General features: G+C 46.4%; 1 protein-coding gene across 3 annotated transcripts in view; it reads right to left on the reverse strand.

Moving 5' to 3' along the window:
* The window catches only part of MBD5 (methyl-CpG binding domain protein 5), a 135,423-nt gene that overhangs the window by 25,550 nt on the left and 83,733 nt on the right, over positions 1–26,140 (reverse strand). For all 3 annotated transcript variants that reach the window (XM_082260332.1, XM_082260330.1, XM_082260331.1), the window contains one exon: positions 9,366–11,441. In XM_082260332.1, the coding sequence (XP_082116458.1) occupies positions 9,366–11,441 (2,076 nt within the window). The remainder of the gene's footprint in view (positions 1–9,365; positions 11,442–26,140) is intronic.

Genomic DNA, 26,140 nt, shown 5'->3' on the forward strand with positions numbered 1-26,140 from the left:
ATGTTACACAATACCTTCATACAATGGAGGCACCCTAATAACTACATGATTTCAAAGTCTACCAGTTCATGGAGGTTATTTGCAGATTTGGTTTAAATCATATGAAGCATTTTATGCAAATTTACAAGCATTGAGCCACCCAGGGATGGGTGGCATCAGCCTGTTTACTTTGGTAAGCGGGTTGTAACTGCTTGCAGGTTTCACATTGCGCTACGCATTTTGAATGGTCCTGCAGCTTTCTGGGAACGTGGACGTTTCCCAGAAAGCTGCAGAAGGAGGAGGGAGGCAAGGAACCTCCGCTTGGATCGCCACAGTGATCTGACTGGAAGTGGGAGCAGATACCTGTCAAAAACTGGTACCTTCTCCACCCCCCCAAAAAATAAATAAAAATTAGGTGTGAAAACCTAAAAGAGAAGGGCCAGAGAAGACAGACAAGCAGAACTACTTTTGGGTGAAGTTCCACGTTAAGCATTCACATACAAGGACAGTGTACGAAGGCAAAGTTCAGGCCTTTTCCTTTTTTTTTCCGTGTAATTTTAAAAGTGAAATTGTTTGGCTTATTGAGCATTGTGGAGCTTTGAGCTTCAAGCTACCAATGATAAGGTGTGAAGGGGGCTAAAGTCTAGTACACACGGGCTGAATGTCGGGCGGCATCAGCCAGTAAAATAGAAACTGACCGACATTCGTCCGGCTTCTGTTGAAGGGGCAAGACAGAAAAAGGTCTGCCAATCAGCTCCTGATGGCTGAGAGTGCTGACCAGAGTGTTGGCTGAGAGTGCTGACCAGAGTGTTCTGGCGGGGGGCCACCCCCCTGTCAGCACACGATAGCACAGCAGTGGAGATCGCTATACTAACATAGGATAGTTCGTACAGTGGCTCGTTCTGAGCTGTCAGTTTTTTTTTTATTTTTTGTTCAACCTGCTAATTGTTGTTTGGCCACAACACTGGCCAAGTGGGAATTTGCTGGCCTGTTCAAGGCAAGGGACAAAAAGTAATACAGCAGGAAGATAAACATGAGCAGCCCCCCATGCCTCTCTTGAGAAAGGTTTCCTTCAATTGTACAAATATAGACAAAACATTTTTTTTTTAAGTTTTGGAGCATTTATTTAATTATTGTTGGTGAGATCTGCCTTAACGTGGCCCTGTAGACAACAGCAAGCGAGTGCCAATATCTCCAAAGCAAGGGGAAATTTCACTTTAAGACAACTGTTACTGGAACCGATGTCCAAGTTGGAAAATTTCCCCTCTTCCTGTGCTGGTGATAACTAACATTTTGGATTTCCTATCACTTTCTTCTCAAGTGACAATGGTCATCAGGACAAAGAAAGAAAAATTCTCAGATGGGGGTCACAGATGGCAGAAAAATCAGACAGATGTTCTAACCTTTCTCCACAATATGTACCTTCAAAGTGGATGTTCACTTGAGGATTAGTAGAGAATGTAATACTGTTTAGTAGAAGGGCAGGGGAGGTGGAAAAAAAAGAAAGGTTCATTGTATTTGCCATTAAGCAAATCATAACAATGCTCGGACAATAACTACTTGCTACCGAAGCCAATTCTGACACTTTTCTCTTACATATAAAACGTATTTCTTTGCTAATCAATTACTCAGAACACCAAAACATTAACCTGTAATCAAAGAATTTTGGGATCTGCTATTGTACCTCTTCTGAAAATGAAAGTTGCCTGCCAAGGCCACTAATGGCACTTTTCCACTGCAAGTACCGGCTCGGCTCTGCTTGGCCCGGTTTGCTTTTCCACTGCTGGTACCGCATGGTACGGTGTTGGAACGGTTCGATACGGTACAGTTTGCTTTTCCACTAAAGTAGTACTAGAGTTAAGTGGGTGGGATAACAACGATTCTCTGACCAATCAGTGGCTAGTAGTGACTACATGCAAAGGATTGTGGGATATGGTACCGGGTATGGTACCTCTTGGAACCACAATCGAGGTGGTACTGTTTTTGAGAGCCGTACCGTTCGGTTCCATGCAGTGGAAAAGTGCCGCCGTACCGTACCGAACCGTTCCTGAACCGTACTATGCGGTACCAGCAGTGGAAAAGCACAAAAGCGTTCCGAACCGTACGGTTCCATGCAGTAGAAAAGCACCATAAGTTAATAGTTTCCAGGGTCACTGGCCCAGTTCCAATTTGCAGATCGGGACTTTTGACTTCATTTTTATTTTCTGGATCTCAAATCTTATTTTGGGTCAGTGAAATCAAAGTTGTAGATTAGCATGACAGCTCAGCAAAAGAGGATAGAAACGGCAGCCTATAAACCACTCTAAGTACAGGAAAGTACAGTAAGAGAGGAGCAGCTTGGTTAAAATTTGGTGAGGGTCCTGTCTTCTCAGTGGCCACATATGAATAGGGTATAGTGATTGATTTGTGTGTGCAACATACAGGGCACAGACACTCTGTTGTACTCCGCCCGCTCCGATGGAACTAGAAGTCCCAGCTGCTGCTTTCCAATCAGTTCAAAAATGAAAAAAACAAAAAAATGTACCCTTAAAGCAAAGAGCAACATAAAGGTGCAGTGACCCATCACAAACAATCATCTTAACACCTCATAACATTCTACAATGAAAGTGGACTTAAACCGTCTCACTAAAAACTCGAATAAGCCTCAACATGCTAATATAAATTACAACCATTTTTATTTTTTCTATTATCTTTAAACCTGAACCTTTCATTAAAATAATAGCTGCGGATTGTGCCATAAAAGTCATTGTTCAGGCACTCCCCATTAGAGAGTGACAATGCTTTGTTTACCACCTCCCAGTTCTACTCCTATGTTGTTACTCTAACTATGGCTTTTGATGAAGATCAGAAGAGGCTGTTTTAACACACATTATCCAAGCATGGTTTGCTGTCCTCACCATTAGGAAACCTGCCCTGGGAAATGCAATGCAACTCTTACTGGAGTGCCTGAATGTAGACAGAAAGTTGGTGCATGAGAATGGCAGACTGTGACGCAACAAAGGATGAAAAATTGAAAGTAATTGTAAAGGCAACATTTTTCTTTTTTTTAAAATAACAAATACGTTATACTCACCTGCTCTGTGCAATAGTTTTGCACAGAGCAGCCCTCATCTTCCTCTTCTCACATTCCCCACCAGCGCTCTGGGATCCTCCCTCTTGCCAAGTGCCCCCATAGCAAGCTGCTGCTCGCTCCTGAGCCCCGCTCTCTGTGTCTATAAGAGTGTGTCTAAGAGCACGGCTTAGCCCTGCACCCTCCTTGCTGGCTGTCACTGACAGCATTGGGAGCCGATTGCTCCTGCATCTCAGCCAATGAGGAGAGAAAGACCTGGAAGAGCTGCTGCTCTCATGCACATCTCTGGTTCAAGATCGGATTTAGGCAAGTATGAGGAAGGGAGGGGGGGTGGAGGAGAGGTTCGCTGCACACTGAAGGTTTTTTACCTTCATGCATAAAATGCATGAAGGTAAAAAAACCTTCAGCCTTTAAAGGTGCACAATGCCTAAAAGTGGAACTTCTTAATCTTTCTACACATAGCATATTTTTCTTCCTACCCCACGTCCTGTTACAAAATCAGAACCTATACACCCCCCCCCCCATACATCTTTGTGGGACCCGGGCCGTCTCTTTTACCTTTTCATGCCTAGGCGAGAGTGACGTATCCCTCTCTAACCAAAGCCTCCTGGGATACACACGTCATCCATCCCAGGAGGCTTTGGGGCAATCATGGCCACACTGCACACGCACAGCAGCACCCCGGGTAAAAGAACCCAGAGGACAGGCCAGCACCTGATGACAGTATAAAAGATGGCTATGAGGGACCTGGAGACTAGTGGCAGAGGAAGGGAAGGTTGCAGCTGGGAAGGCTGGATTTGCTGGCTGTGCAAATATTTTTTATTTTTTTTTCCTACCTGTACCAGCAGTACAGGTAGGAGACGTGAGGTTCCTCTTTAGTAGGCTGCCATTGATTTAAAGTGTATTTTCACAAATTTGAAAAAAAAAAAAAATCCCACTATATGTTCATAAGTTCCCGATCACACAGCATACCAAAATGATTTTTATTTTTCTTCTGGATTTTTGGTTGGAGCAGGCCTCTGGGCAGACTGCAAGCTATTCTGAAGAATTTCAGTTATTCTGTTCCCCAGAGACTCGGGACACGGAGATTTCCTTCAATAACATACAATGCAGAACCTAAGGCATTAGATATTTAATCATTCGTTAGGATATTGTTCAAATCTAGTTTACAACTGATACTGAAGCTTAATTACTGTACACGACTGCTTACTACTTCGGGGGCGACTTGTGCATTACCATGCACCACGACTTCGGAGCGACTTGCAGGGACTTCACATAATGGAAGTCTATGCAAGTCGCTCCGAGGTCGCCCCGAAGTAGTACAGGACCCTTTTTCTAAGTCGGAGCGACTTGTGTCCATATAAATATATATATATATATATATATATATATATATATATATATATATATATATATATATATATATATATATATATATATATATATATATATATATATATATATATATATATATATATATATATATATATATATATATATACACACACAAAATTAATATAATATATTAATTTATATACATATAAAATTCCATATAAAAAAGGAAAAAATGACAGGACCGCAGATCCCAGCAGAGAGCCAGGTCTTTACTCCTGACTAGGCAGAAAAAAACTGAAGCCCTATAGCAGGAAGTAATGGGTATACCCCCCTGAGACTGCCTCAGGGGCGTAGCCAAAATAGTTTCCGCCTAGTCCTCCTCCTGAAGAGAGCAGCATAAGCCCAAGAGTCTAGAAGACATGGAGCTGTGTCCGTCAGTGAACGAAAGAGAAAAATGAATTTAAATAACTGTAGTTCTCAAATTGCAACATAACAAAATTGAAAAAAAGTAAAGGGAGTCTGAATACTTTATGAATGCACTGTATGAGAATCTTTATTTCTCTACCCATCCTAATGTCTGTTGCACAGAAACACTGTTGTATAAGGTTTCAGTAGTGCTGTGTGCCATGTGGGAAGGTTGGGAAGAGAGGTAAAAAGCAGGATAGGTTGTGAAAGAGGACATGAAATGTAGGGATAACAACTTTTAAAAATGGCTGTGATCTCTTGCAGTTTCTTGTAGCTTAACTAACATCTCCGATCGCCTCCCACTGTATGTTTGCAGTAGTCTACACTTATTTCCCATAACATGCACACTCTGTCTAGCACAATGTCTGCAGTCTCTGTTTAATAATAAAATTTAAAAAAATGAGTTAACCAATATAGATCTCATAGAAAATCTAAACGGTACAGCATTCGCTTTGAGATGAAGATGAGATGATTGTTCCTACCTGAAGAAGGGCAATGAACATATTTGCATAGCCCAAAACTGTTGTAATATGGATAATTCATATATTTGTATATTTCTACAATTTTTTTCTCAATAAATATAGTGTGCAGCAATCCTGGACTTTTTTCCTACACATATTTTCTTTCTTTCTTTCCCTTCTATTAATTTAGAAAAATGTATAAGGCTGCACAGTCTCTTGCTTTTTTTTTTTACATTTTCCTACCCAGAAACAAAAAATTTTATATATATATATATATATATATATATATATATTATATATATATATATTTTTTTTTTGAAATATTGGAGATCGACCGATTATCGGCAACACCAATATATCGGGGGCCGATATGCACTTTCCCAGATATATTGAAATTGGCCCCCGAGGTTACTGATATTGCCAATATTTAGGGAAAGTGCATGTCCTGGGGTGATGCCTGTAGCTAGAGGCATCACCCCAGTACCGGTGTCCATAGAAAATGGTCGGCTGACTTGTAATGACAACCGATGCGGCTGAGAAGCCTCTCGGCTGTCACTACAAGGAGCGTCCCCCCCTCCCTCCGCCTTCCACGGCTCATCCGGGTTTTCCGTCCCATCCTGGCATCCTACCTCCACCGCCGCCGCCGAAGAGAAGACCCGGTGTAGCATGAAGATGTGTCCCCGTGAAAGCCGGTATACCTGCCGCAAGTGCGCATGCGCCGGTCTCCATGTAAAAACCTGGAAGTGATGTCATGACGACATCACTTCCGGGTACTCGGCGCCAAATTAAAAAAAACTGACAGCATTCAAAACAGCCAAACTTGGCGTTTTTAATGCTTTTTAGTGCCGAGGAGGGGTTTGGGGTCTTTTAGACCCCCAGATCCCTCCACAAGGAGTAAAAATGTTTTACATGTCCGAAAATATCGGCCGCTACCGATAGCCGATGACCAAAATATAGGTATCGGCATTAAAAGAACGATATCGGTCTATCACGAATATATATATATGAGGAACATGAAAAGTTAATATTTTGCCCAGTGGGCATTCACTTCCAGACAAACCTGCCCAATTTCCCATCCACGTATGTGTCAATCTAAAAATTACATGGGATAGAAAACAGAAACTGCAATAAAAACTTGAGGTTCAAACCTTTTTTCACTTTATCCAACAATAAAAATTTTTATTTTGGATTCGTTTGAGCTTCACCATGCTGCTTTGGGAGGACTGGGAAATATTTATGTACAATATCTGTCTGTAAGATATTACAGAGAATGGAACTTTGACCGAGCTTCTAACTGACTCTTGACTGAAAGTGGTAAATATGAACATTTACCTAAATTTTTATTTTTAGTACTGCTCTTGTAGATAAAAAAAAAAAAAAAAAAAAAAGGAGGAGGAAAGATTACCTTTAAATAAATAAATAAATAAATAATAACAAAAATGAAATCAGAAATGTGTTTAACACAAATTGACTGTCTGGCTTCTGGGACTGGTCCAGTCCTAATATGCCCTCATGACATGAAAATGACAGATTCAAATTTATTTTATTCTAAACCTGTGAGTATTACCAATTTTGTTATTTTATTTATACTGCAATACTTAAAAAAATAAATTAAATAAAAAGGCTATAAATAGTTACGCATGCAAATATATATACACACACACACACACATATATATATATATATATATATATATATATATATATATATATATATATATATATATATATATATATATATATATATATATATATATATATATATATATATATATATATATATATATATATATATATATATATATACACACACACGTGTACACACACACACACACACACACACACACACACACACACACACGTGTGTGTGTGTGTGTGTGTGTGTGTGTGTGGGTGTGTGTTATATATATATATCTCACAAAAGTGAGTACACCCCTCACATTTTTGTAAATATTTTACTAGATATTTTCATGTGACAACACTGAAGAAATGACACTTTGCTACAATGTAAAGTAGTGAGTGTACAGCTTGTATAAAGGCTCTTTCACACGGCCGCTCCGTGTGAGAGCTCCGCTGCGGTCCTTTTTTTTCCACGGAGCGGATGACATTTTTGTCATCCGCTCCGTATGCCCGCATACCATCCCGTCCGTTTGCGGATGATATGCGGACATAATGTAAGTCTATGGGGGTTTACGGATGACACCGCTGACATCCGATTTTCCTTCCTTTCAGTTTTTTGAACGGAACAAAAATAGGGTTTTGTTCAGTTCCAAAAAACTGAACAGAACTGACAGGAAGAAAATCGGATGTCAGCGGATGGTATTCCGCTGACATCCGCAATGCCATAGACTTACATTATGTCCGCAAATCATCCGCAAAAAAATAGGATGATTTGCGGACATACGGAGCGCCCGTGTGAAAGGGCCCTAACAGTTTAAATTTGCTGTCCCCTCAAAATAACACACAGCCATTAATGTCTAAACTGCTGCCAACAAAAGTGAGTACACCCTTAAATGAAAATGTCCAAATTGAGCCCATAGTGTCAATATTTTGTGTGGCCACCATTATTTTCCAGCACTGCCTTAACCCTCTTGGGCATGGAGTTCCCCTTCACAGGTTGCCACTGGAGTCCTCTTCCACTTCTCCATGATGACATCACAAAGCTGGTGGATGTTAGAGACCTTGTGCTCCTCCACCTTCCATTTGAGGATGCCCCACAGATGCTTAATAGGGTTTAGGTCTGGAGACATGCTTGGCCAGTCCATCACCTTTCCCCTCAGCTTCTGTAGCAAGGCAGTGGTCATCTTGCAGTTGTGTTTGGAGTACTAATATTGGAATACTGCCCTGCGGCCCAGTTTCCGAAGGGAGGGGATCATGCTTTGCTTCAGTATGTCACAGTACATGCTGGCATTAATGGTTCCCTCAATGAACTGTAGCTCCCCAGTGCTGACAGCACTCATGCAGCCCCAGACCATGACACTCCCACCACCATGCTTGACTGTAGGCAAGATACACTTATCTTTGTACTCCACACCTGGATGCCGCCACACATGCTTGACACCATACGAACCAAATAAGTTTATCTTGGTCTCATCAGACCACAGGACATGGTTCCAGTATTCCATGTCCTTAGTCTGCTTGTCTTCAGAAAACGGTTTGTGAGCTTTCGTGTGCATTATCTTTAGAAGAGGCTTCCTTCTGGAATGACAGCCATGCAGACCAATTTGATGCAGTGTGCGGAATATGGTCTGAACACTGACAGGCTGACCCCCCACCCCTTCAATCTCTGCAGGAATGCTGGCAGCACTCATACATCTATTTCACAAAGACAACCTCTAGATATGAAGCTGAGCACATGCACTTTGGTGAACCATGACGAGGCTTGTTCTGAGTGGAACCTGTCCTATTAAACCACTGTATGGTCTTGGCCACCATGCTGCAGCTCAGTTTCAGGGTCTTGCCAATCTTCTTATAGCATAGGCCATCTTTAGGTAGAGCAACAATTCTTTGTTTCAGATCCTCAGAGTTCTTTTCCATGAGGTGCCATGTTGAACTTCCAGTGACCAGTATGAGAGAGTGAGAGCGATAACATCAAATTTAACAACTGCTCCCCAATCAAACCTGAGACCTTGTAACACTAACGAGTCACATGACACCGGGGAGGGAAAATTGCTAATTGGGCCCAATTTGAACATTTTTATTAGGGGTGTACTCACTTTTGTTGCCAGCGGTTTTGACCTGAATGGCTGTGTACTGAGTTAATTTGAGGGGACAGCAAATTTACTCTGTTAAACAAGCTGTACACTCACTACTTTACATTGTAGCAAAGTGTCATTTCTTCCGTGTTGTCACATGAAAAGATATAATAAAAAATGTACAAAAATGTGAGGGGTGTACTCACTTTTGTGAGATACTGTGTGTGTGTTATATATATTATATATATATATATATATATATATATTACACATAAATTAAAAACAGAAGAGTCCAATATTTGCATGATGATTACAGACACCCATCCATACACCTCATAACACAGTCAGGTGAAGAGCATACCTGAATCAGTACTGTTACCAATGCTGTTGGGTATTATTGGTATCGAGGATGATGACTGTATCCTCGGCTGGGGAGGGTTGAGGTGTAAAGGATTTCCTGGATGGTTTAACATCCCATAATTGCTATTTTGCATCTGGTTTATGAACCCAGTGAGATGGGCGTTGGGGACTGGATTGCCACCGTGAACAAAGTTGGTGTTTGGGTTTTGGCAGGAAACGCCCTCCCCTCTCATCGGTAAGTTATGTGCCAGTGAATTATGGAGATTGACAGAGTTCAGGCTGTTGTCGGTATAGTTTATCTGGTTGGCAGAGCAAGGCAGACTCAAGTTTGAGTCAGGAACGGTGTTGCTATTGCTGTTCATGTGGGAGTTTTGACAACTCATGGTTTGGAGGAGCTGTGACATTGAGTTTATTGGAAATGAGTTTTGCCCTTGTTTCCTCATCAACTCTGTCCCGTGCTTTTGTAGGCTAGAATTATCGACTGGTGGCGGCTTGAGCAAATTCATCACTGTTGACCCAGGCTGTTTTCTCTTTCTCACGTCCTTCTGCTGAGACATTAACTTATCTCTCAGAGCTGCCCGACCACTCTGTCCCTCGGCTGGTTGTAGAAGTGCGCTGGAGGCCGGAGGAAACATTGTGGGTAAAGTGCTATTCCCGTCACTGTTGCCACAGCTGACTGCAGGTCCGGAACTGCTCTTATTACCAGCAAGTTTATTTTGATTTGCTAGCTGTGCTTTGGCTGCTGCTGAAAGTAAACTGCTCGCAGGGAAAGAGGCAGCATTATGCTGGTTCAAAATCTGATTTAAAGGCATTCCCAGCAAACCTGCTTGACCCTTACTAGGAGCATTACCAGCCGATGATGAGGGGAATACGGCATTGTTTGGGGGGTTCAATACGTTGCCCATGCCACCAATTAATGGGTTATGAATGTCTTTGTACTGATGATGGCCATCGGGTTTAGCTAAAGGACTGGATGGCATGGAGGGTCTTGGAGAGCCCATGTTGGGTCGTGGCGAACGTGGGGGGACTTTGAGGCCAACGCAGGAAGATTGTGTTCCCAATGGAGGCATCATGAAGTTTCCATGATCAGATGACGTGGAAGAGGAGCGTGATCTTTGGGGAGAGGCCTCTATCCTCCCAATACCAGGTGCCATCGTGTGAACTGGGGAGGTTACTGGGGAGGGGGACAAAGATGATGAGGCTGGATGTTGGATTCTTTGAACATGATTACCATGATTTATGTGACCAGGTTTGACAGTTGGCAAAGGGAGATTACTTGGCAAAGGAACAACAGCAGGCGGCATGTTTACATTCATCACAGGTACCTGAGAGTGAACATTTGGATGAAATGTGGAAGTGTTCAATACAGGATTTTGGAGAACTGGTTTACTTGGAATGGGGTCTAGAATACCAAGTGGATCTTTCTCTGAAGATGTCAATGGCTTTTTCTGAAGAGCACAAAGTGGTGGTGGGGGTGGAGGGGGCGGTGGGGGCAGGGGGGGTGGAGGACCTGGTGTTGGTTTATGGTGAAACATTGCACGCGACATATCCATGTTTTGTGGATAACTGCAAACAGTTTTTTTCGACAATGGACTGGTAAACGTGGGGGACAGAGGTATGTTCGTCCTTCCAGCCATTGCACAAGATGGCTGCACAGGGGAACCATGCAACATAATGGACTGGGGAGACACAGGAGTCCTGTTCACATGAATGGGACTGGAACTGGGTGGTGCGTGATAACTGGGATTGCTCCTTGTGAATGTATCAGGACTTCCCAACGGGTCTGTCCTTGGAGAGACAGGGCCTTCACCAAAGATCTGGGACCCAGATGAAGCTGGACTTGGCATGCCACCATGACTCCCGCGATATGGTGATTTGTGTCCGTGTTCACTGCTCCCTAATCTTTGCCGTGAATATGCAGAATGGAGGTCATGCTGCTGAGTTCCCATGTGTTCTTTCACCATCAGCCTTAATGGGTTTTTACATTCTGGCAGAACAGAATTAGTAGTTCCATCATGTGACTTATTCCTCATGGAACGTGGAGTCGATGCACGTGTGGAGACCACAGGAGCAGAATCTGCAAAGATGGCAAACATTTTTTTAGCATGTTATTTTAAAACAGACTTGCGTAAAAACATACTATAAAATTCATATTTAAAGGGGCGTTCTACTTCCAAGAAGGAAACCATGTGTTTCTAAATTGGAGTTGTGTCACAATACAAATAAAAACCATCTCCAAGCACTGGAATAGTCTTGCAAAAGAGAATTGAGAAAAACATTACAAAATGGATTCTGTAGTATGGTTACAAACTTTTTAAAAAAAATTGGATTTTTGTACTTACCGTAAAATTCATTTCTCTGAGTTCATTGACGGATACAGCGCTCAATAAATCATAACTAGTGGGTTATATTGCCTCCTCCTGAAGTAGGACTAGGCAGAACAAAAAACACCTGGCTACGCCCATGGGCCGTCCCCAGCTGGTATATAATCCCCCTCTCTTCTCTAGGTAAGCAGTTTAGTAGCAAGCAATATTACAAGTATCAGAACTCCATAGAGGGATGGGTGCTGTGTCCGTCAAACTCAGAGAAATGGATTTCATGGCAAGTACAAAAATTGGATGTTTGTCTTACCATAATATCAGTTTCTATGATGTTCATTGACAGACACAGCTCCAGAATCTTCTGGACCATTGGGTTATGCTGCCCCCTACAGGAATAAGACATTAGGCAGGAAAAAAAACTTTACTACGCCTATGGGGCAGTCCCAGGGAGTATACTCCCACTTCCTGCTATAGGCATTCAGTATTGTTGTAAGCAGTGTTAGAAGAACAAATAACCCAAGTCAATAGAGGGGTGGGTGCTGTGTCCATCAATGAACATCAGAGAAAAGGATTTTACGGTAAGACAAAAATCGAATTTTCTCTTTCGTTCATTGACAAACACAGCTCCAGAATCTTCTTAACCATTGGGACATCCCAAAGCAGTGTCAAAATGTGAGGGGTGGGAAAAAACACAGCAGAAACAAATTCCCAAAGGCTAAACCTAGCCAACCAGTTAACACGGAGCTCACCAAAAACAAACTGGAGCTCACCTGAAAACAATGTACCCTCAAAGAGGATCAAGTCTTCTCAAACAGCGGCCTGCAAAACCTTGCAGCCAAAAGCAGCATCCGCAGATGCCAACACATCTACTTTAAAATTTTTTGTAAAAGTGTGTACCGACAACCAGGTGGCCACCTTGCAAACCTGCATCACTGATGCCGGAAGACCCAGGAAGCACTAAGTGCCCATGTAGAATGTGCCATAACAGGGAAAGGAAGAACCTGACCCTTGAACAAATAGGCCTGCACTACCGTCTGTCTGATCCATCCTGGAAATGATCAAGGCAGTCGCGGCCAACCCCTTGCGAGGTCCATCCATAAGGACAAAAAGTGAGTGATCTCCGAATCAACTCGGTTGCCGCCAGTTACTCCCTGATGGCCGAACAACTACAGAAACAAGGCAATCTCCTTAGGATGCATAAGCTTAGGACACAGGGAAGGCAACACAATGTCTTCATTCAGATGGAAACCAGAGACAACCTTAGGAAGGAACGACTGACAAGGGCGAAGCACCACATTATCTCTGTGAAGCACCAAATAACCTGAACAACAAGACAAAGCTGCCAGCTCTGACACCCTGCGTAGGGAAGTAATCGCCACCAAGAAGGCTATCTTCTGGGGCAATGTAAACAGCGGAATCTCGCAAATATTTTCAAAAGGTGGTTTCTGAAGAACCAAAAGAACCAAATGGAGGTCCCACGGAGGCAACGGAGACTGCACGGGTGGAGCCAAGTGGCGAACCCCCTGAACAAAGGAACGAAACAAGGAATGCGTAGCCAAACAATATTGAACGAAAAATTGCCTAGGCTGAATTTTGATGGTACCCAAGGCCAAGCGCTGTTCCACACCTCTTCGAAGGATTGCTAAAATAAGAGCCACTGAAAAGGAACAGGGAGAAACCCCAGAGAATCACACCATGCAATCTACGACTTCCAGACGAGATGGTAAATCTTTCTAGGGAGGTAGGTTTTCTAGCCTTCAACAGTGTGGGAATCACCAAATCGGACAACCCCCTATCCTTCAGCACCTGGCTTTCAACAGCCAAGCCATTAAAGCTAGAGACTGTAAAGCAGGATGGAAGATCGGCCCTCGGGGCAACAGGTCTTCTCTGAGAGGGAGTCGCCAAGGAACATCGGTGACCAGTCGTACAAGATTCACGCACCAAGACCGGCAAGGCAGGTCTGGGGCCACAATGATGACCGGAATTCCTTCTGCCTCTATCCTCTGCAGAAGCCTTGGCAGAGGTTTAAGAGGGGGAAAGGCGTATATCAGACAGTACTGGCCCCAAGGGGCCACCAGTGCGTCCATGGCATCTGTTAGAGAAGAGACCACTCCTCTTGGTCTAAGGCCTGTCAACTGAGGTAATCTGCCTGTCTATTTTCCACCCTGGAATAAGTACAGCAGAGAGGGTAGGAACTAAACGTTCCGCCCACCTTAGAATGCCAGCTACTTCTCGAGCCACAACACTTTTTGTGCACCCTTAGTGATTTACATATGCCACGGCTGTGGCATTGTCCGATTGAATTCGTACTGGACGCCCCTGAAGACTAAACGTCCAATGGGCCAGACAAAGTCTGATCCCCCGAAGTTCCAGTCTGTTGATCGGTAGTCTGGACTCCTCCAGAGTCCAAAGCCCCTGAGCACAATCCATGCCCAAAACACCGCCCCACCTGGACAGGCTGGCATCCGTGGTGACCACCGTCCAGTACAGGGGGAGGAAGGATTTTCCCTGTCGAAGAGCCGGAGAGCGAAGCACCCAATTTAGATACCCTCTTGTACCTCGACTCAGCAGGATCAGATTGCAAATGGACTCCATCCGGAACAAAGATGTTGAAGGCCTTAAGATCCAAGATTGGAGGAACCTTGCCTTACTTATTTGGAACTGTAAATAGGTTTGAATAAAAACCCTAAAATCGTTCCAAATCTGGAACAGGTACAATGACCCCCTGGAGAAGCAAATCTCACACCGCCTCGAGAAGACCTCTCAGGCGATCTGGGGACAAACGCAGGTTGGAAGGAAAGAACCGCGCTGGAGGCGAAAATCAAAACTCAATCTTGTAGCCGTACCGAATCAGCTCGTGGACCCACCTGTCTTGAATCAAGGAGGTCCACGGGTCTGGAAAGAAGCAAAGAGATCCCCCTACCCCAGATACGGGTGAGGGCGCCCCTTCAGGCAGAAGAGGATTTGCTTGCGGGTCTGGAGGGACCCACTCTCGGCTTACCACACCAGGGCCTCTTGGAACCTCATGAGGAGGTTCGAATGGATTTCGATCCCTTGTCCAGAGATCCTGAGGAATGAAAAGGCCCATTTGAGCCGAGAAGGCCCACGTTTGCGACAAGACTCTTTGCTCCTGGTAGCCTGTGGGAAAAGAGTACTCTTCCACCCCGTTAGACCCTTGATGATCTCATCCATAGCAAATCTGAACAGGTGATCCTCTACAAAGGGTAGATCAGACAGGACCTTCTTGGAAGCTTGGTCCACAGACCAATATTTTAGCCATATCATGCACCGAAAGATCACAGACACCCGGAAGACTAAGGGGGCCGCATCCAGAGAGGCATCACAGATCAACTGTAACCCCATGGACCAGCAGGTCCGCCAGCTCCGCAAAGTTAGGCAGGATCTGTTCCCCTTCCTGGTGCAAAACCTTTGCCCACTCCGTTAAGGTCTGAGATACCAAAGTTATGGTAAGCACCGGTCTAATGATAGAACCGGCCATTTTCAATATACATCGGTCCAAAGTCTCAGCTCTCCTGTCAAAAGGGTCTTTAAAAGCCAGGGAGTCCTCCACCGGGAGAAGGGAGGCTTTGTTCAACTTGGAAACCTGAGAGTCCACCACAGGAGGGACTGTCAACTTCTTTAACAGGGACTCAAAGGGATACCTCCTAGCGAAATGGTTAGGCACTCCAACAGTGCGTTTAGTCGAAATACGCGGTAAAAGGGAGGACCTTTGGTGCCTTTGAGGATCTGTGGGTACCGAAATATACCTGCGTCTCCGACGTAGCAGCAGCTGCATCCTCCAGTTTTAAAGTTACCCGCACTGACACAATTAGTGCATCTACTAGCGCCTTTTCATGCGCGACTGCAGTGGAAGAGGAATCATCCTTGCTATCGGGGCACTCAGAGTGCGTGGACGCAGACCCATCCGTGGTGGCCAAATAAACCTCAGAATCTGAGAAGACAGAAGATGCAGGTGAAGGCGGGGGCCGCTTTTTACCCGTCCTGTTAGGCAGGACCATATCTACTTTGGACCGCCGCCATTGCAGACAAAACAACCTTTGTTGTCTCCAAGTTCCAAGACATTGATTGGGAGTCTGAGCAGAATGCTTGCCAAGGATGCCTCTCCAGCCAGACAGGCTGGCATCTGTGGTGACCACTGTCCAATACAAGGGGAGAAAGAATTTTCCCAGCCAAAGCGCCGGAAAACAAATATTATGACAACCATATCAGGGACTCCGTGCCCCGACTCAGCTGGTTATGATTGTCCAGAGACTGCGGAGTCTTGTCCCATTTGGTTAGAATTTCCCTTTGTAGGGACCACGTATGGAACTGTGCAAAAGGAACCGCCTTGAAGGTAGACCCCATCAGACCCAACACCTGAATGCAAGTCCGAGGGGTGACCATTTGTTGGACAGTAGGAAGCAAATCGCAGCCTGCAATTTCTGGAGTTTGTTCAGAGGAAGAAGCACTCTGGCTAAGGGCCAGAGTCAGGACTAGATAGTCCAGCTTTGTGGAAAGAACCAGAGCAGACTTCTGAAAATTCAGAATCCAGCCGAACTCCTGTAGACTTCGTATTGTGATCTCCAGATTCTCCAGCAGAACAAAGGGAGCCACTGCTCGCAGAAGGAGATCCTCCAATCAGCCCAGTTCCGCGATCCCCCATTGTCGTAGCAAAGCTAGAACCGGGGCTAGCCCTTTTGTGAAGACCCGAGGAGCAGAGGCAAGACCAAAGGGTAAGAAAATTCTGTTGACTGGCACATATTGGAATGTGAAGGTAGGCATCCTTGATATCGGTAGAGGTGAGGAAATCCCCTGATGCAGGGATGCCACCACCGTTCGAATGGACTCCATTCTGAACTTATGTGCCCGCACAAAACAGTACAGTGCCTTGGGGTCCAGGATTGGACGCACTTTTACCTTCCTTCCTGGGAACAGGTGTGAGTAAAAACCCTGAAAATTTCCAAGGTCGGAACTGGGACAATCACCCCTTGAAGGAGCAGGTCTTGTATCTGCCCAAATAAGTGGTCTTGGGACAGGCACAAGTTTGAAGGAAAAAACCTTGCCGGGGGGGGACAAGAGCAAAACTCAGGAAGGCCACGGTTCCAGGAACCAGGAAAGACATCCCCCCCCACCCCCGATACAGGTGAGGGTGCACCTTCATGCAGACGAGGTTCCTTGCCTTTAGTAGCCTGCAGAAGAAAAGTACTCTTCTCCCCCCTGTGAGACCTTTAATGACGTCATCCAGGGTAGCTCCAAACAGGTGATCTCCTTGAAAAGGAAGATCAGTCAAGGCCTTTTTTGAAGTCTGATCGGCAGACCGGCACTTGAGCCAAAAGACATGCCGAAGGACCACTGCCAAAACAGAGAGGTGAGCCATCAGGGGAGCCACATCCAAAGAGGCATCACAGATAAACTGCAGCCCCTGGCTGGTCCACTAGCTCAGCAAACGCAGGGGGAGCTGTTCCCCCCAGGTCACAGTGTATGAGCTTAGCCCACTCGGTCAGAGTTTGCGACACTAGGGCAATGGTGAATACCGGCCTCATTGCAGAACCAGCCAGATTGTACATAGTGCCGGCCAAAGCCTCCGCCTTCAGGTCAGCCGGATCCTTAAAGGCCAGGGACTCTTTAACCGGAATAATGGTTGCTTTGTTTAATCTGGAAACCACAGTGTCCACCACTGGTGGCACAGTCTACTTCTTAAGAAGGGACACCTCATAGGGGTAATGCCTAGTAAAGTTCTTATGTTCCTTTACAGGGACGTTTTGGTGGTCCCCACTCTAAACGACAATTCTGTCACAATAGGCAAGAAAAGGAAACACCTTTGCCGCTTTGGATGGCTTCTGAGTGCCAAAGGGCACCCGTGCCTCTGTTACAGCTTCAGCTGCGTCCTTCATCTTCAGGGTCTCATGCACAGATACAATCAGGGCATCCACCAGCGCCTTTTCGTGCAAGGTTGCAGACGAGGAGGAGTCATCATCACTATCAGAGGATTCCAGGCGTGTGGTTGCAGACCCAGCAGGGTGACCCAATGAAGCAGATGAGGCAGGGGAAGGCGGGGGGGGGGGGGGGGCGCTTTTTGCCCGTCGTCCACATTCCACCTCCACCCGGGACACAAGGGACTCCAGGACCTCTGTCAGTGCATGGATGGATGGATGGCTGGGACCCGGAGGCCCCTGTAGCCTCAGAGAGGAGATCAGGTGGGAAAACGTACTCCAAAGACTCCATGAGGCACCACGGGGACCCCACAAAGTTGAACACACTGCTAATGAACAACCCCCACCACGCTGGCAGCACCACCCAGTCGCCAGGCACAAAGCACCAAGCGATCCTCAGCAGAGAGGGAGAGGACCCCACCAGACTCACCACCCACAGAAACAGACACTTGAAGCCACCAGGGGCAATCTGCACTACACGTGCGGCGATCAGGCAGTAAAATCATCCAGGGGTCAGCACCAGGGAATGAGGAGGGGCTCCCAATGCAAAAAAAAAAAAAAAAAAAATCGCCGCCCATACGGCCCCACTGTCATTGCGGCCGCTATTTACAATGGCAAAACACAACAAAATGGCTGCCGTGTATAGAAACACGCAGGCTACAACAAAATGACGGCACCATGAGGCTTACAGGGACCCAGGAGGGAGACCAGGCCTCAGGGACAGATCCAGGCAGGATGGAGGGCCCTGGCAGGAGCCCCCACCAGGTACACCCCCCCCCGCACAGTCGATTGTCTGGTCGCCGGCGGCGCACCCCTCCACGGTCCACATCGCCAGTTAGCGCCCTGCCCCATCCCAGGAAAGTGGCCAGACCACCCAAAAAGACCAAGCATGGAGGGGGGGGGGGCAGGATGAGGAACATGGCAAGTGGAGGGTGCATGTGGAAAGGAGGGGAACCCAGAGGTCTGACCGTCCCAAGGAGTGACCCACATCCACCCCAAAACCCTCCAGGGGGAGAGGATGGACAGCTTTTCACCATAATAGGAACCAGGCGGGCACCGCTCCAGACAGAACCCCTCTTCATCGAAATGGGGGGGTCTGTCGGCCAGGAGGAATGCTGCGACTCGGGCCTGAGACCCGGTCGTATGCAACCTTGCGAGGTGTTTTTTGTATAATCTTTATTTTAATTTCAAATGCAAACAAACGAAAAAAAAGACATAAAATCCAAGGACAATGAATACAATAAGAGACACATGGGAGGCAACCCCTCAGTGGCATTTTAACCAAACAGTAACATGAGGCCACGGAAATCAGAGAACAGAAAAACCTTGTGCATAGCAACAAACAAATTTGAGTAAGGGCCATGGCCCTTACGTGCAACAACTGAACATATCTATCACCATGGTATATTCTCTACGCTCCAGGGGTAAGTCAGGAGAAGTCAGAAAGCCAGGGCCGGAAATGAAGGGACGGCCAGGTGAGGGGGAGAGGAAAAAAAGGAAGAGGATGAAGAAGAGGGCAGGGAGGGGGGGGGGGAGGAGCAGGAGGGAGGAAAGGCTGAGTCCAGAGGTCACAAGGCAAAATCATAATACCTTGCGAGGTGTTTAATTTGCAGTGGGGCTATGTCGCGGCCGACCTAGTGTGGAGCTGAGGTCTGCGTGCGCTTGCTGGCCAGACTGGGGGGGGGGGGGGGACCACTGGATCTAGATTACCCAGCCCGACACCCAGTCCGGCAGTTGATTGTAGATCTCACAGGAAAAGTTCCAGGAAGAGAAAAAAATTTATATTTAAAAATTTTGCCAGGTCCAAAGATCCCAGCAAGGAAACAGGTCCTTACTTCTGACTAGGCTATAACAGAGAGAGGGAGTATACTCCCTGGGACTGCACAGGGGTGTAGCCAGAATTATTTTCTGCCTAGTGTCCTACTCCTGTAGGGGGCAGTATAACCCAATGGTTATGAATATCAATAGCTGTGTCCGTTAATGAACGAAAGAGAAATAAGCAGTGCAGTACTCTCATTTTTCCATTGTGACACCACTGGCTTTCCAAGGAAACCATTTTGGGTCTATCAGTATCTATAAGGCAGCCTTCAGATCCAAATATTACTGATCGGGGTCCAGCAATCCACCAACAATTTTACATTTGGCTGTATTTGTGGAAGGAAAAGTGAAAATGAACACTAAGCCCTGCCATCACCAAACAACCTTACTGGTCTGTGAGAGTTCAGCACATTGTATGATCATGAGGGTGGCTTGAGGAGTTGGAGAAAAGACCCAATTTTTTTTGTCATCTGCAGCTTAAAATCCAACCAGCTATTTTCTTTTTACATAATCTTAAATTATAGCAGCACAAGGTTCTCCACAGGTATAAAATTCACTCCTAGTAACTGATTACTAGCCAGTGACATTTAATACAATAAAATGAATGTGTTTTTGTGGTTTAGCAGTAGTATATGTGTTCTCAGAAAGCAGAGGGAGGCCGTTTCATGAAATGCCAAGCTCAAATTGCCAGCATACTACTATGCAGAAAAAAACAAACAAAACTGCGTGAGTCCCTCCGGGGGGGGGGGGCTGGATTAGACTAAAGGGAAGGCAAAAAACCTAGTACGGTATAACTAAAAGGCAAAACTTTTTCTTTAGTTTTGGACAGAGTGGAGAGGGATTAGAATTTTTCTCAGTTTGTATTGCGGTCTCTTCCCCTCGTAAGAGAGATTCTCCCTCTCTATATGTCCTGATTACCATTAGCATTGGCAGTAAAAAGCAAAATCACAAATTTTGGATTATCCACAGAATATTTATAGGGGTACAATCTTCCACTGAGAACACTAGTTCTGGTGACCTTGGGGTCCCCAAAGGATTCCCTTAATTTGCAGGAATTTCCTCTCACTTCTGGTTTTGGCTATGGAGCAGGAATTGAAGATAAATCTCCCCATTGGGGCACAGGTGGCAAAAAATAAAACAATAGGGTTATAACCCTCCCTTACTCATTTCAAAGTGACAAAAAAAATTGGTTTTGCCCCTAGTTATAGTTTAAAAATGACCTATTATTGGCATGCAGACTGCTATAAGGGGCAGCAATTTTTAGGAGTTCACACTAGAGTATTTCTAGGCGAACCCAACGACACCAGCACTGGCCTAATTATTAGTGGTGCACCGAAATTTCGGCAACCAAAATTTTCAGCCGAAAATGGGCCTATTCCATTTCGGCCGAAAATGGGTTAAAGATGCCAAAATTAATGATGGCCACCGCGGGCACAGCACAGGTTTCAAAAGTCCCGCCTCTGGCCGGCGGCCCGCATCCCAGTGGTGTCACTACTACGACTATGTGTATGAATGAACTAACACACCGGGCGGGCGGCCACAAATAGCTATATCTAAGTGAGCCCTTTACTTCCCAGTCAGCGGAGATACCTGCCAGACAGGGAAGTGAAGGGCTCACTTAGTCACAGCTATTAGCGGATGCTCGCTTTCCCGCTCGCCCGGTGTGTTAGTTCATTCATACACATAGTCGTAGTAGGGACATCACCGGGAGGCGGGCCGCCGGCCAGAGGTGGGACTTTTGAAAGGAAGGATACAGGAGGAGCGGAGAGCTTGCCTACCTGTGACATGGAGGTGCCGACAAGTAAAGAGATTGCCATCATTGGGGTGAGGGGCGCTGAGGCGAGGTTACCAATGGTATTTGTATTATGCAGCATGAGGGGGTTAAGGTATTGCCACTGCTGGTCACTGATGCATTAGTGACCGACCAGTGGCAGTTAATTAACCCCTTTGTGCTGCATTAGTGCAACCAGTATCAGTGTCATTGCAACCAGTGTTAATTAACACTGACACTGGTTGCACTAATGCAGCACACAGGGGTTAATTAACTGCCACTGGTCGGTCACTAATGCATCAGTGACCAGCAGTGGCAATACCTTAACCCCCTCATGCTGCATTATACAAATACCATTGGTAATTAAATTAACCACTTGCCAACCCGTCACAGTACATATGCTGCGACAGGGTGGCAGCTACAGGTGTATGTCGCTGCCCGTTTCTGGCGTATGCCCCTGTTCTATTTTAAAATCATTTGGGGGAAAAAAATGGATTTTTGTAAGATCTTCCTGTAAAATCCTTTTCTCTTAAGCTCATTGACAGACGTAGTCCTCGTTGATTCAACACACTCGGGTTATGCTGCCCTCTACAGGAGTAGGACTAGACAGGAAAGAAAACACTCTGGCCACACCTTAGGGGCAGTCCCAGAGGGTTTAATCCTCTCTCTCTCTGCTACAGCAAATCAGTTATGTCACAAAGCAGTGTTTTGAGAATTTAACCCAACCCAACTCAAAATAGAGGGGCGGGTACTACGTCTGTCAATGAGCTTAAGAGAAAAGGATTTTACGGTAAGATCTTACAAAAATCCATTTTTCTCTGTCGCTCATTGACAGATGTAGTCCTCGTTGATTCAACACACTCGGGACGTCCCAAAGCAGTACCACAAATGAGGGGTGGGAAAATGGAAATTAAATCCAATCTAGAAGGCCCAACCGGTGCCAACTAGAAGTCTTCAATGCTCATCAATCAAAGATGAGACTCAACAGAAAATTCCAACAGAAAAAAACCCTCGAGGTAGACCACCGGTCTCCTCAAATTGCGGCCTGCAAAACCTTGCGGCCAAATGAGGCATCCGCCGATGCCATCACATCAATCTTATAAAATTTTGTAAAGGTATGTACCGACGACCAGGTGGCCGCCTTACATACCTGGACCACTGACGCCTGATGGCGGAAGGCCCAGGAAGTACTGAGCGCTCGAGTGGAGTGCGCCCTAACAGGGAACGGAGGACTCCGACCCTTAATAGAATAAGCCTGTACCACCGTCTGTCTAATCCATTTGGAGATAGTCGCGGCAGATGCAGGCAACCCCTTTCTGGGGCCATCCGTGATCACAAAAAGTGAATCCGTCTTACGGAACGATTCCGTAGCTTTCAGGTATACCCTGATTGCCCGAACCACATCCAAGGAATGCAACGCATGTTCCCGATGATGATTTGGCTGAGGACACAAGGAAGGTAGTACAATATCTTCATTCAGATGAAAGTCTGAAACCACCTTTGGAAGAAAGGATGGCTTAGGATGAAGAACTACCTTATCCCTATGAATCACCAAGTATGGGGACTGGCATGACAATGCAGCCAGTTCTGACACCCTGCGTGCAGAAGTGATAGCCACTAAGAAGGCTACCTTCTGGGATAAAGTCAGCAAGGGAATCTCCCTGATGTTTTCAAAGGGAGGTTTCTGCAGAACCGACAAAACCAAATTAAGATCCCAAGGCGGTAAGGGCGCGCGGACTGGTGGAGCCAGGTGCCGCACCCCCTGGATGAAATTCCGCACCAAGGATTTTGTAGCCAAAGGCTTCTGAAAGAAGATTGCTAATGCTGAAACCTGACCCTTGATGGTGCTCAAGGCTAGTTTCTGCTCAACCCCCTTTTGCAGAAAGGCCAATATTCGGGTCACCGAATAGGTACGTGGAGGAATTCCTAATGATTCGCACCACGCGATATAAGTCTTCCATGTGCGATAATAGACCTTGCTGGAAGTCGCTTTCCTTGCCTTAATTAGAGTAGGAATAACTGAAGCTGACAAACCTCTGTCCTTCAGTACCTGGGTCTCAATGGCCAGGCCATTAAAACCAGCGACTGTAAAGCACGATGGAAGATCGGTCCTTGAGACCGCAGACACTCTCTGAGAAGAAGTTCCCAAGGAACGTCCGCGACTAGCATGTCCAAGTCGGCCAGACCAGCTTGAAGAGGCCATCCTAGAATTTCCAGGACAACTGGCGCTGACTGGATCCGAACCAGGCTGCCCTAGAGCTATCTGGCCCCGGCCATCCGACAAAGTCTGATCGTTCTCTGTTCCCACACATTTATCAGACACCTGATTCCAATCAGGAGTGGCGATTTCTCCTGGTTGAACCACAGGGACCGAAGTCACCCGGCTAGAGGCTCCTTGGTCTGTCTGTTCAACCGGATCCGATTCTTGTGGGGAACTGAGGCTAATCTTTGGAAAAGGTAAAGAAAATGATCTGTTCAGGGAACGGTAACTACCGCTCCCTGTAGTACTTAGATGTTGGAAGGGAAGAGTCGCACCGGTAGCAGTGGTCGATGCTCGATCTAATGCCCTGAATACCGGTGAAGACGTCCCCCCACCCTCAAGCCGGGTGGGGGCGCACCTTCAGGCTGTGTAATCCTTTGCTTCAGGTTTGGCTGAGTCGGTCTTTTGTCTGTCCGACCAGCCCTTCTTGAACCCTCCTGGAGGAGTCTTGCCCTTCCCGCTTGCTCCAGCTGAGCGAACGAACCCTTTATGGGCGGTAAAGAAAGGTCCCCGCTTGTTACGAGGTCCTTTAGCTTTAGCAGCCTGTGGCAAAAAAGTGCTTTTGCCCCCAGTGGCATCCTTAATGATCTCATCTAGGGTGGCCCCAAATAGGCGATTCCCCTGAAAGGGGAGATTCGTCAAGGTCTTTTTGGAACCTAGGTCCGCTGACCAGCATTTTAACCACAGCACACATCTGAGGATTACCGCTGACATAGATGCATGCCCTAATAGGGGCATTGTATAATCTGTTCCATCAAATCAGATGTTGCCTGGGGGATATCTTTCCCCTTCAGGTCCTGGCGCACCAATCTCGCCCATTCCATTAATGTCTGAGACACTAAACCAATGACAATTACTGGTCTAAAGGCTGACCCTATCAGGGACTTTCCGATCCACCGGATCCTTAAAGGAAGAAGCGTCCTCCACCGGAATAACCGTGGCTTTATTCAGTCTGGAAATAGGTGGATCCACCACTGGTGGTACCGTCCATTTCTTAATGAGGGATTCCTCAAACGGATAGCATCTAGCAATGCGCTTGGAAATAGTAAAGGTACGCTTAGAATGCTTCCATTCTTCTTTAATTTTATTACCAAAACACTTGGGTACAGGAAAAACCTTCACCGTTTTGGTGGGTTTGTTAGTACCAAAGGGAATCTCTGTTTCAGTTGCCTCTGCCGGTAAAACCTCAAGTCTTAAGGTTTCCCAAACCACCACAACTAGTGCGTCCACCAATGCTTCTTCCTGAATTATGGTGGAAGCATGAACGTCCTCCTCACTGTGTGAGGGAACTTTACCTGAGACAACAGCCCCTGCAGAGGGACCTGCAGCTGCAATGACCATCTCACAATCTGAAGTATCAGATGATATAGGGGTAGGCGGGGGTCGCTTTCTTGACCCCCGTTCCTGACAGGCCGTCTCCACCCGAGCCACCAAAGACTCCAAAACTGCTGTAAATGCATCCATACTCTGTGCACCCCAACAGGTGGGGGTACTTGTGTGGCAGGGTCCATGACAATTCCAGATGCTACCCGGAAAAAATCAATTTGCCAAAAAAAAAAATAAAACCACTTTCTTTTTTTTTCAGACCCCCAGCGCCGCAAAGCCCCTCAGTGTACCTGCTTAGGGACCCCTATAGAGCGAGAGAGAGAGATAGACCCCAGGGCTCACCACTTGATGCTCAGAGTTTCAACTGCAACTTGTCTCCGCACTGTCTAGAGCAGACAGGAAGTCTCTTGGCTGGCTTCCCGGGAAGAAAGGAGGCGGCTCCGCCCCTCTGCACGCCTTCCGGCGCCTCCCCTAGCTCCACGAGGTGTTTGAGTCACCTCAAACATGGCCGCCCCCATGCTGGAGACACGAGGCTATGCCAAAATGGCAGCCTCGTGCGATCTACCAGACAATGGCGGCGGCCTGCACAGAATAGCGGCATGTCTGCAGAAGGATCTCGGCCTCACAACCCTTCACCCTCATGGTGGTCAGCGTGGTCGGCGGGCCGTATGCGGTCCGTGGCCGTCGGGAGGCATCTGTTTAGCTGGAGGAATGATCTGGAATGCAGTATACATATATAGACATCGTCCTGTGGCTTCTGACAGGTAGGATACTTTATACTATCACAGTAAAGTTCTAGTACTGCCACTGACTTCATCATTTTAACATCTTTGCAATTAGATTGTCAGCTCCCAAACCAAGCCTCCTGGCTTTTTGTTCACAAAAATCACACTCAAACAGGGGGATCTGTGACATGTTATAGGATAGAGGGAAGACCCATCCTTACCATTACAGCGAGGGGCCCGCGTTCACCACAAGACCCGTCAGGGGGAACATACTACTCACCATACCGGAACCAGGCGGGTGCCAACTCCTGACAGTACCCCTCTCCACCGAGGTGGGAGGGCTGTCGACCAGTACGGACGCCGTGACTCATGGTCTTAGGCGTTTCGGCGAGACGTTTAACTCGCAGGGTCAGTCCCCGTCCAGTGGGACTATGTCGCGGCCGACCCAGCGCGGAGCTATGGCCTGCACGCGCTCGTAGGCTGAACTGGGGTGACCACTGGATCTCAACATCCAGCCCGTCGCCCAGTTCAGCTTTCTTGCTTGAAGATCTCACAGGAACACTGGAGAAAAAAAGCTGTCTAAAAAATCTTTTCTAAGAAAAAAATCCTGCCAGGACCGAAG

Source organism: Pelophylax lessonae, assembly GCF_965119305.1.
Source record: "Pelophylax lessonae genome assembly, chromosome: 6".
Classification (NCBI taxonomy): Eukaryota; Metazoa; Chordata; class Amphibia; order Anura; family Ranidae; genus Pelophylax; species Pelophylax lessonae.